This window comes from Rhipicephalus microplus, chromosome X (genome assembly GCF_043290135.1).
Source record: "Rhipicephalus microplus isolate Deutch F79 chromosome X, USDA_Rmic, whole genome shotgun sequence".
Taxonomy (NCBI): Eukaryota; Metazoa; Arthropoda; class Arachnida; order Ixodida; family Ixodidae; genus Rhipicephalus; species Rhipicephalus microplus.
The window spans coordinates 231,453,300-231,465,940 of NC_134710.1; the positions used below are offsets into that span (position 1 = coordinate 231,453,300).

General features: G+C 44.3%; 1 protein-coding gene across 4 annotated transcripts in view; it reads right to left on the reverse strand.

The window, feature by feature from the left end:
* Positions 1-5,626: 5,626 nt before the first annotated feature.
* Positions 5,627-12,641, reverse strand: part of EndoB (SH3 domain containing GRB2 like, endophilin-B) — a 33,210-nt gene continuing 26,195 nt past the window's right edge. For 3 of the 4 annotated variants that reach the window (XM_075878773.1, XM_075878774.1, XM_075878772.1), the window contains 2 exons: positions 9,366-9,567; positions 5,627-7,316 (listed from right to left, as the gene is read on the reverse strand). In XM_075878773.1, the coding sequence (XP_075734888.1) occupies positions 7,209-7,316; positions 9,366-9,567 (310 nt within the window). In that variant the 3' untranslated portion in view covers positions 5,627-7,208. The remainder of the gene's footprint in view (positions 7,317-9,365; positions 9,568-12,641) is intronic. The other variant, XM_075878775.1, reaches the window with a different exon arrangement.

The window sequence follows — 12,641 nt, forward strand, 5'->3', positions numbered from 1 at the left end:
CCCAATCCCACGAGAGAGGACTGGGAGGCGGCCCTGCTCGGCTGTCAAAACCTGAAGGCCCAAGAGGCTCTGGTTCAACGTGCGCGGGCGGCGTTGCTTGCCAATGGAGCCCCGGAATAGGGGTTCCACCTAGTGCTGTGAGGGTAGGAGGCCAATAAGGCCCCAACCCAATCACCTCTCTGTAACCATTTAATGGTTATTAAATGTTTTCACCACCACCACCACCACCACCACCACCACCACCACCACCACGTTCCGGTCTGGTTTCAGGACGCATTGCCAGCAGCCAGCGTTTCGTCATCACCGCCAGCGCTCGCTCGTCGTCACAAGCCAGCGTTCTTTCGGTGCAACCAACTGACCGCTATCGGCTCCAAAAGTCAAGCACTACAGTTTGATGAGACCGAACTGCAATATTTCTATGCTCCGCCACTCAGCCATGTCAGGACTATTTTCTGTATAGAGTATTTACTTAAAGTTTAGTTTTGTGTGCCATCTGAGTGTTCACCGCGTGTAGTCAACTTTTATTAAGCACTTCGGTGTTGTCAGGGATTTTTCGTCTTTTTAGATTTCTATTGAACTTTTTGAGTGGGTTTTCTTTGAAACCAAACGGCTTTGTCTTTATTAACAAAACTCTGCGAGTCTCAGCCCAGGAGAAAGAAATTGGTAAGAAAAACCTTGCATGACACTATCTTTACATTTGTCTGTTTGTCCACCCTTAAATGTTCTCTAAACGGCACCAAAGTGACCAAACGATACTCCAAACGGCCGACCCCATCCGCAGCACCCACCAATATTGCTCGAGGTTCAGCGTTCATACTTGTGCAATTGTCAATTAAACAGCAATTATTGCGCATATCTGAGGCACCATTACAACACGTCAATATTATGCATGTGTATTTTTTACTCAAAATTGCATACATAATTCTAAGGACCGTAACGTTTATCCCGCTTCGTTGACCATGCAACGCTTGCACGAAAAGGCAAGTGTTTCCAACGCTTTGCTAAGACGACACGGTGGTAGCACCTATACCCGCCGCCTTGCGTTCTGCACCTTACCACCTCAGAAACGGGAGCGCACGCGGCGCGCTTCGTTTTTCAGGATAACTGCCAGATAGCGCTCATGTCTCACGTGTGACGTGGCTTGATGTGCTCGTTAGCCTCCGCTGCACGCTCGAGGCACTACAACCCCTAGTTCACACTGAAGAATCCGCTTTCTACAGCGAGCGAAATTCTCCTGCCGCCTAACGCAGGATGGATGCACTGTCACCCGGTTGTCACGGCTCGCAAACGCCGCATACACTATCCGGTGGTCTGGACTTCGATGATTCTCGTACGCTGGAAGCAAGAAGCAGTACTGCTTACTTTGCTGGCAAATCGCTGTCTTGTAGTAATGCATGAAGAGCAGAAAGAACTACCGACGGCAGTGGCGTTGGCAGGTTCGTTTTGCTCTGCAAGACCGCGACAAGCTTGGTCTCGCCAACGACAAGCTCGGTCGTCTATTTCACGAAATAGGGACGTGAGATAGGCACAAAGTGGGTTACTCCCGTTGGTTACAGCATTCAGTTACGTGAACTGTGACGTGATAAGTGAGTAGGGCTTGGCCGCCATTTTTCAAAATTTCTTGACTAGAGCTCATATTGGTCCGCGGTGACCAATTCGACGGCAGACGCCGCAAAAATTGGTCTGAGAGCGATCGCCACGGACAGGGCCCTTTCGGCGGATCTCGCCGCCATAAAGTTTCCTAAAATTAACTAAAGGGGACTCTGTCGCTGCGATCCTTCAGCGACCAAGGGAATGATGGGTAGTACACACATTCGCCTAGTCTTCGTACTTGCGGGTGGCGAATCGTATATGCGGCTTCGTTTATTGCTGGTTGCGGTTTCGTTTTTAATGAAAGAACAAACCTTTTTGAGCTTCGTGACTCAATTCAAGACGGTAAGCCTAAAAGAATAAGGTGGCGAAGCGCAACCGCTGAACATTTGCTGATTTTTGTTTTGTGAGAAAACAGCTCCAAGCCACACGAATACACACGGAGCCAAAAATGGGCCAGAAGTACGAAGATTAGACAAATGTGTGTACTACCCATCATTCCCATGCTCGCTGAAGCGCCGTGCGTTGCAGCTCCCATAGGCACTAGCTCCAGAGTTTCCTCTAGTGTATATTAGGAAACTCTATGCTCGCCGCCGCCGAATCGGATTCAGCGCACTTCCGGCGGCCGGAATGCTCAGTGTGAACACGCCTTAACACAGCGTTTCCAGAATACCATTCACTGATTTTTTTTGCGCAGAACATCAAATAAACGTTTTGTTCACTCTCTCGAGACACAAGACTATCGTCTTTCGACGACATTTGGAGAGTAACATGCAGATACTGGGCGATTTTTTTTTTTTGTAATTACCGGGCACACGAAGGTCACTGCACTCGCTGCACAGTCTCCGTTTGCGGGAAGGGGCGCTTTTCAAACACATTGAAGTAACAACTGAGACACTTAATCGCGTGAGCAACGCGGGGCACGTTTCGATCTGCTTTCCGATCTTCGCGTGACATTATAATTTGTTGCTAACACATTCATTGCTTCGCCTTTGCGGCAAAGCTGTGACTTTTTATGAGATCACAAGGGTGCCGCAGTTGTCCGCCGCCGTCAGTGTCCGTAACCACTATCACGACGAAATAAAGAAAAAGTAACACGAAATAAGAAAGATTATCTAGGATGGAACAGGGTTCTACTACTGAGCCACGCCGCTGCTCGTCGAGAAGGAACCACGTTAACCAATGCAGTACCATGTGGTAGATGTGTAAAATAATTGGGTGTCACACAATATGAATTTCATTACAAGTAGGTCGTTGAATGCTTTCAACCAAATGCAAAAAAGCTCTGCCATAATTTGTAACCAGCCGCTGAATCAATTAATCGAAAATTGGGTATCTTGCAAGCGCACTTGTATTATTAGCCCCAATAAAGTTTGAAATGGGCTTTATAAATAGCGCTCTTCCAGCATTTGCTGCAACTGTGCAGCGCTTTCCGAGCAGGCCTGGGATTTTTGTGTGATTTCGTTTCAAAAACAGAATCCAGCTGAGGGTGCGGAATAGGCCTCGTCGGGAGGAAAATTTCTCCGTGTGCCAAGATGGTTGCACCTGGTGCTGCCATTACGAAGTAATTTTTTTTTTAAACACGTGTATTTTTTTTTTTACATTGCCGCAGCAAGTCACCTCGGCGGGCGCAACTATTTTTTAAAGCACTCTTGCGTGGTTTCCAGTGAAGATAGCAATAGGGAACCGAAGCTAAAGTTTGCGGAGCGATGACAACGCCGCGGCTGGCCCTGGCGGCGAGCTCCGGAGCACTTGAGGAGAGACGCGGGAGAAGTCGCAGGTAGAGTGGCGGGTGGCTCAGGCGAGTGAGCGTGTTTCGCCGAAACGGGAGCGCGTGCGACACGCGCACAACGCGTTCTGCAGTCGGTGCGGGAACTTAGGCGCAGTGCAGTCAGCTTGGCGCGCTAAAACGAGACACTCGCTGTGCGAAGTTGCGTTTCCGCGATGGAAGCGGCGGCCCCACGGAAGCGCCGGCGAAGCCGCAGTATTGTGCTGTGGGCTGTCACAACAATGCAGAAAACACCAAGGTACGCTATATATCCACGTGTAAAGCTGAACCAGTTTGCCATCTAGTCACAGCCGACGAATACAGCCGCGTTCGCGAAAGATAGAGCAAGCATGACTCGAGAGCCGAAAAAAAAAAAAAAAAAAAAAAGGCGAGCACTTTAACTTGACTCGCTGTGGTTAAACTTAGCTTGCGGCGACGTCAGCGGGTCATGCACGGCACAGAGGACAAGACCCTAAAACTTCTCGAACATATTAATGCCATGACCGATAATAGTTTTTATTTATTTTTTCAGCACGCCGCAAACGTTTCCATATGACAGTGCACGGCTGCTACAGCTAGGTACATCAAAACAACAGTTATATAGTTTCCATAAACGGCAACACAGCACATGGATAGAGTACGCGGCACGTCGGCAGAGACTTACCTCGAGGCATAGTCGTACACGGTATTATAACGGAAGACCCGAGAAATGCATTTCGCAGCGATTCGGGCGTCCTCGTCTTCCATCGTTTGCTCCACGTCATAAAACTTGACTAACGAGCTTTACTCCTTTTATTTGAATCGCTTATCGGCTTGTCCAGCTCAGATTTTTGTGAAGCTGCACAGCAGGCGGTACATTGCGAGAAGACTCAAACGCAACGCACGCTCTCTGCACGAGCATGTAAGCGAGCCGCAGCGCGTTGGAGCGAAGAGAAAAACGCCATCTACATCCCTGATTTCTACTTTCCTACCAAAGATGGCGCTGTCTCTCCAGAGTCGCAGCGCCCCCATGCATCGCTTTGGCTTCCTATAGGGTTACAGAAACTGAAAATTGATTATTAATAACATCGATTTTTTGTTGCCTTTCTTTGCGACTTGATTCTAGCGTCCCCTTTTCAGTGCCCTTGGCATTAAATGCTAATATTCAGAAATAGCACGCATACAAAAGATCTCCTGTTAAATTTACCTTTTGTGCACAAAGAATGCACTTTTCTGTGGAGCAGGTAATGCCAATGCTAATACTTAAGCCTTGTGCTCGCTGCTTTTTACTGTACTGACTTGAGCATCCAAACTACACGCTCCCATCATGCAGCAATCAGCAGCAGTCTTTTCAAAACTGACTGGCATCTTACACATTTTTACAGCTTCTGAACCCACTACAGATAAAGTACAATACAGGGCACAGCTGTGACATCTTCCCCTTTTGTAATGCACACCCTCTCAACCCATCTGTCACTGCATGCGTGGGAAGAAGTGTCTGTTGCCAGAGTCCCATAATGGAGGCAAAGAGAATGGCATTGCAGCCCTATTTTTCTTGGCTCACTGTCACAGGCTTTCCTTAGCACCCACAGCTTCTGGCTCTAGAAGCACGATAGGCTCTTTTATGCTCAACATCAACTAGGCCAGTGGTTCTCAGCCACGGATGTGTCAGGGCCCTCTTGATTTGGAACCCTTTGCAGCTGAGGGGGGGGGGGGGGGGGGGGGGAACGTAGGTAAATTAACACAACTGGAGCGTGAAACGGGTGCCTTTTAATGCTACCAAAAACATCAAACGTGCCACATCACTTCCTTTTGGACAGTTCATCAATACGTGGCACAGTCACGCTTAAAGAAAAATGTGGGTGAGGCTTTCGCGGATCATAGAAATGGCTTCACCGACCACCTAGGGTCTGCGGACTCCCAGTTGAGAACCACTGAGAACCACTGAATTGTTCAGAGGGTTGGAAGGAAAGATGGGAGACAGGTGCCCAAAGACTGGCACCTGTTTGATAAGAGTTTGCAGTTTGGATGCTCTATTCAATATAGCACAATGCAGCAAGCACCAGATTTTAGCGTTACTATTGACATTACGTGGTACACAGAATGGTGCATTGTATGCAGTGCACGTTCCCTTTACGCCACTATCACTGCATGCAAGGTAAGAAGTGAATGCTGCCAGCGCCCTATAATGGTCTTGAGGAGGAGGAGAGAATGACACGGCAGCCCTATCCTGCACAGCTCATTATGGCAGGCTTTCCTAAGCACCCACAGCTTGTGAAGCACGACAGGTTTTTTCATACTCAACATGAAATATGCAGTTTATTCTTGTTCAGAGGGCTGGAAGGGAGATGGAAGACAGGTGCTTAATGTCTGGAGCATAGAGAAGGCGGGAAAGCCGGCTGTTTTCTATGTACGCGAGGTACTCGTATGAGTATAGCAGTTCACATTTTCCTTTTATTTTTTCCTTTTCTTTAGGCATTTCAGGCATTAATTTACTTTCCATAGACACATCTGGGAGAAAAATTTACTTATTATAATAGCTAAAGAAGCATGGAAACTTGCAGCAAGCTATTTGTTTCACCGTAGGAGGCTGATGGTTTAGCAGCTGCCCATTGTCATCTAATATATAGTTAAAACTGCTTTTAACTGTCTGTTCAAAAAGTGTTTCAAAGTACTTTTAACTATGAAGCAATTACTAGATCATTTTAAATTATCATCAAACCACAACAAAACCACACACTGAACTTCCATCTTTTTTTTACTCAAAAGTGAGCATGGTATTAGCACTTGAGATGCACATGCAAAAGTACCTAGGGAGACATATTAAAGTCACATTTATTCATAATGTAACCAGTTCTCTGAACATTCAAGATAGTGGGAAGTATACTGACTTTTTCTTTTAAGCACTTAAAGGCAGCATGAGTGCATTGTAGGAGTACATGAGAATTTGAATTTTCTTACACGCTCACTCAAAACTGTCATTGCAAGCGAAATATGTCAAATTATGTAGTCGTACTCAATGTGAGCTGCACAAGAGTGCCTGTGGTTAGAGTGGCCATGTCATGATATACGGTGCCAACATAAGAAAAACTGATAAAGTTAGCTCTGTTCCCATAAAGACTATCTTTTAAGCCGATTTCTTGGTTGCTAGTGTTACCGTTCAAGGATCAGGACCTCTTCAATCACAGGCGCTGCAGTTTGTATTGGGCACCATAATAAATATTGGGCAACACTACTAACTCCTCCTGAGCAATATATGAGCAGTGTTTTTGCAATTCTTCTAAATTCGAACTATCTGCATGATGTAAAAACTATAACACTGTAAGGACCACTGGTGAGACTTGTGTAGCACACCTCATCGAGCAGAGATAAAACAAAAAGAGCACCAAGTTTAGTGGGAAAATGCACACTGCATGTTTGTCAACAAACAGAATGCTGAAGAGGTCTCTACCAAGATCATGTTCACACAGACTTCCCACATTTGGAATGTATGCACCAGAAGCTCTAAAAAAAAAAAAAAGAATGACTTCTGCAACTTGTGAGTTCTGCTATGTATTGATGCATCAGACAGTTGAACAATGAGCATTAGCAGTTGACATGGTAATCAAAGAACCAGCATGAACATCAATGAACTATGAAAACCACGTCGAAATGGCATCAAGAAGCCTTAGAGGCCTATGTCGAAACTAAAAGAGCCATGCTTCTTAGAGGCATCATTATCCTTCATTGTCATGCCTAAGTTTGATTGAACAGATGTGTTGCATAGTAGCACAGGGAAAATGCTTAGCAAATTAACATCTGCCATATGATTGAGACTATATCAACTATGTAAACACAGTAATTTTTTACAGAGAAAAGAATGTTTATCTAATCAGTTGAGGATTTCCAGGTATGCTATAGGGACCTTTCCCTTTTGTAGGCCTCGCTCGCCAATCATCCAGAGGGGGTCCATGTTGTCAGTCTGGGATATCAAGATCACCTGCAACACATGCATGAAAGCAGCCCTGTATGACAACTGCATTTTACTGTGCCTTCTATTAAGACGCATTTGTATGAAGTCAGCTGAATATTTTTTGTTATTGCTCACGTGTCACTTTATTAACATAACATCAACTTCATCTTTAAAAATTAAGAGAACTAGCTGATGACAGCATACCACACATGTGAAAGGCACACAGTTATAAGTTTCATTCAGAAGTCACAAAGTAAAAGCAAAGCAACAGTGCATGATACACATCCAGGCTATTCCAGACTATGTGTAGCTGTATGTACAAATGGAATCACATTTGCCTATAGCGGTGGAACATGTGGCTGTGGACGCTGTTACTGTTCACAGCTGCTACCTTATGTTAGCTAGAAGCATCTGTTCATGCTTGAATTACAACGCAAGGACCAAGAATGCAGTATGACTATGTTAGGTATCATTACGGCCTTGGTCTTTGCATACTTCTGCAGAAAACATGGCTGAAATGGCCCACTGAGCACTCTATACAAGTGCGAGTCTGTCTGTACACTAGAAATACACACATTAATATAGTTTTCAGATTTTACAAATTTTGCATGTCCTGCAGGGCCTGATTTAAATACATTAACTGCTAACAGTATCACTACTTATCAAAACAACAACAGAAAGCCTTTTCACCGGACAATTGTTTAAAATATAAAACAAGCAAGGCACTCTTGTCAAGATGAACTTATTGCTACGATTAGCATTTTACTCCTGTTTACATGAATGTTCGAGAAAACAAAATATACTATTCTGCTGGTGCTGTTTTTTTCATCAATTGGGAACATATTTACAAGTACGAGCATTTAAATGATCCAGCAATTATTTGTGCAGCACCTATTCGAAGTAAGAGTAGAAATTACCATGAAATGTGCAGTTATAAATACACATAGTAATATGATTTCCACAATTCACAAATTTGGCATGCCCAGCAGGGCCTGATTTAAAAGACAGTACCTGTTAACAGTATCGTTAGCAACTCAAAACAGCAACGGAAAGGCTTATCACATGACGATTCCTTAAAATAATAAAACAAGCAATGCACTTTCCAGACAATACATTAAAGGGACCCTGACGTTGGACCGGTAGACAAAGTCCAAAGGGTCATTTACAAACAAATTTGAGCTCTCTGTGTAAACTGTGTAATTTATTACAACGCTTTAGAGCTGTGAATAACTGCAGATTGCTGAGACTCGGCCAAACGCATTTTCAGCTGCTTATTCACAGAGCGACATGCTCTGCCTCATTGAGGTCCCCGTGGCTACTGACATGATTGGCTGCGAAATGTGATTGATATTGATTGATATGTGGCATTTAACATGCCAAAACTATCATATGATCATGCAAGATTGATCATGCCCATTTCATCAGCTTAAAAGCTTATTATACAGGCTTGTATGCACTATGGTATGCATGGTATGGAGAACTTTATTGATTGTATGCTCTATGTATAATAAATTTTACAACAAAGCATATTTTACAGGCTATCACAACTATTCTACAGAAAGTCAAATCGTGCTGCTACTGGTCAAAGTTGTTTCTACTTCCTTTGAGCCAAAAAGGATGGCATTAGCAGAGGCCTTCTTTCTAAATTATATTTTGCAGGTTAGTTGGATAATGACAAATGTGCCCATTTTTCTTTATATGTTACATATATTATTCGATACAAAAATATTGAAACTAAATCACTAATTATTTCTCATTCACTTTTATGTTAAAATTCACTATTCACACATGGCTACTTAACAATATCTCGTGCCCCACACATCCTTTTGCATTTTGCTTGAGCCAGGTTTTTAAGACAAACCGAAGAGCAGTCAAGCGCCCTTTACTAAGGCAGAGCACAGACAGAGCCTCCTGCTTAAGGTGAACTTTATTTATTAATTTTTTCAACCGGAAGTGGCAGTTTATCTGAGCTTAGCAGATTTTTAGCAGGTATGGCTGCCTAAAGGCACATTGTGCAGTTTTTTTAATGCACACAGAATTTACCGAGTTGACAAATGCAGAGCTAATGAAACTTACTTCATCAGCCATCAGCGATAACTCGGAGTTGTCATGAGCATCATAGTCATAAAGGACACGAGCTCGTTTCTGGTTGCGGTTGATAAAGGTGCTGACATCATTGGATGGACTACCTGCACTGGCTGTAGGTGATGAAAAAGAACCCTGGAAGCCGCTGCGATTGCCGTCCCCACTGCTACCTGTTCCAACGGCAATGGACATGCTGCAGAAAGAAAAGGTGGCAGTGACTTTAACCAGGCAATTTTCAAACTTTATACTTTATAATCTGACGACGATCTTGGCAAGGTATTCATTCATTGATATGCAACAAATGATGCAATGTCAATGGAAAAGTGTAGTGGCAACTGTATACAAGCCTAATAGTCTATCACATAGAGTGTGTAAAATATCTACATACAGTAGGCTCTCAGTCAACAAAAATTTCTTAAGTATAACTGCTGCTTAAATAGCACAACTGTCTCTAACAAAACTGGTTTCGTACTTTTATTTTCCAACCTAAATCATCTTTCAGTAAAAGGAACTTCTGTTAAATAAAACATATTTTCCTGGACACTTCAGGTTCCATTTAATAAGGGTCTACCGTATTAAGATTATCTATGGCAGTGATTATCATGCATGCTATGAACATAAACAATTCACCTTGAAGAGATCATATACTAAAATATGTCTGACAGTAGCACAACAGCTTCATAGAAACCCTTGAATACAAGGGTCTGGACTAATGGACTATAAAAAAACAATATCCAAATGAGACAGAGGTTCAGTAGAATACAGATGCTTCAAGTTACAAAAAAGTAATTGAACAGAGAATGTCCCTTGAGTCAACATTTTGACGAAAGGACTAGTATTCATCAGGGCAGCAGCAGCCATCCTTTGTAGAGTTTATAATCGCCTTGCTTGCTCTAATCCCACCTCAAAAGTGGAGTACAAGAGAAAGCATGTGCACATAGGAGGGAAAAGAAGGGAAGGAAGAAGATAATGATTCAGAGAGGTTGGTATGCCAAATTGTGTTTCAGTGTTGTAGAGTAAGGGATAAAAAGAGAGAAAAAAAAAGGCGGAATGTATCCAGTGTTTTGGTCACATTGACAGGAGAGAGGAATGGCTTGTAGCCATGATTCTGCTGAGGCTGACACATGAATGTCACCATTCCACTTTTTCTTGAGAAAAGTACAATGCAAGAAAAAATAAAATGGTGTCGCTTTCTTCTCCCCACCAAAGCAGCAAAGACTGTGGTGTTCCCAGTGACCACCAAAGCAAAAGAGAACAGAAAAGAAACCATGTGGTTCTCTGGATTGGCCACACTGGTGCAGTACTTGTCCACCACCTCCCATGAAATTACCAATTAGCCCTCTGCCCTCAGTCCCCAACAGCTGCGAAGCAACTGTCCAAGGCGGCGGTCAGAAGCAGGACGCAGCGGAGGGTGCTAAGAATTTCTGGGCCCAGACAGGCCGCCATTGAAATCTGAACTTGGCTACGTTTAATGTTTGAATGCTATCTAGTGAGGCTAGTCTGACTGTGCTGTTTCAGGAATTAGAAGGTGTGAAATGGAACGTAATAGGGTTTAGCGAAGTAAGAATGGCACATGTAGCTTATACAGTGCTCAAGAACAAACACATCCTATGCTACCATGAATTAGTTTACAGAAGAGACCTTGGGGTGGGGTTCCATAGTAGAATGAGAGAGCCTGGAAGAAAATCAGTGTCCCTGTGTCAACTATCATTCAGGGTCTTTTGTGTAGCCTGGAACAGTGAGAGCCGAGTGCGGGAGGGCTACCATGCGTGCGATGAGAGCTTGGGTGATGGTATCTTGAGCGTATGAAGCCATGGATGTTGGGTCAAATGAAAACAGGGTATCAAATGGTTGATTGATTGAGATGAGGGGTTTAACGTCCCAAAACCACTATATGATTATGAGAGACGCCGTAGTGGAGGGCTCCGGAAATTTAGACCACCTGGGGTTCTTTAACGTGCAGCCAAATCTGAGCACAGGCATCAAATGGTAACAAAAGATCTCGCCCAAAGAGAAGATAAAAGGGTGAATAGCCGGCAGTTTCGTGACGCGATGAGTTATAGGCAAAGGTGATGAACGGGAGGGCAATGTCCCAGTTGGTGTGGCCGTCAGAAACGTACATAGAAAGCCTGTCTGTCAGTGCGCAGTTGAGGTGTTCGGTCAGCCCGTTGGTCTGAGGATGATAAGATGTGCTTAAGTTATGACAAGTGACACAAGATCGCAGTTGGTCATTGACCACCCGAGAGAGGAATCAGCGACCACGGTCTGCGAGTAGGTGAGAAGGAGCACCATGCTGATGAATGACGTCGTATAAGAGGAAATCAAAAACATCGGTCGCGCAACTGGTCGGTAGCGCTCGGGTGATTGTGTACCGAGTGGCATAATCCCTAGCTACTGCAATCCAATTATTTCCTGTTGTCGAAGTTCGAAAAGGACCAAGTAAGTCCAATCTCACTCGATGAAATGGCTCAGCTGGGACTTCAATGGGGTGAAGGCGACTGGCAGGGGAAGTCATTCGTTTCATTTGACATTGCGAGAGGTCGCAAGCTGCAATGTAGTGGCGAACAAAACGATACAGGCCTTTCCAGAAAATCTATCGTCGAACCCAGTTGTAGGTAGGGGTCACACTTAAGTGCCCTGAAGTTGGGGCATCGTGAAGCTCTTGAAGGAAGTTTTTGTGCAGATGATGTGGGAAAAGTTCTGTGCCCACGGGGTGTAAATTAAGGTGATACAGAGTGTTGTTTTGCAGCAAGATTATGCCGAGGGAAGGGTCAGCATTGCCGGCTTGAAGGCAGTCAATGACGTGAAGTAGTGATGGGTCCTGCCATTGTTCATCCACTACCGTATATACTCGCATAATGATCGCACTTTTTTTTTTTAATGACTCCAACTTCGGGATGCGATCATTACGCAGGGTAAATTTTCCGTGAAAAAAATATTCTGAGCACCGGAAACGCAAAAAAGTCGCTATTCAAAATTCTTACGGTAGCTATCATGAACATAACCAAAAATAAAAGTAAATTAAGGCTTACCTTTGTAATAAAATGCACGCATTACACAGGAGCTACATGCATGGCCCACTGCCCTTTTATTTTTTACCTCTCTGACCCCCCTAACGTTCATTCAGACTCCGAAGCATCACTGGCGTCAGTGCCGTCGCCGCACGATTCCCTGTCGGAACCGGCAGTGTCTTCACTGTCCCACAGAGGGTCATCTTCCGTTCCGTCGAGCGTGTTGGAAATGCCAGAGACAGTCCATTCCGTTGCA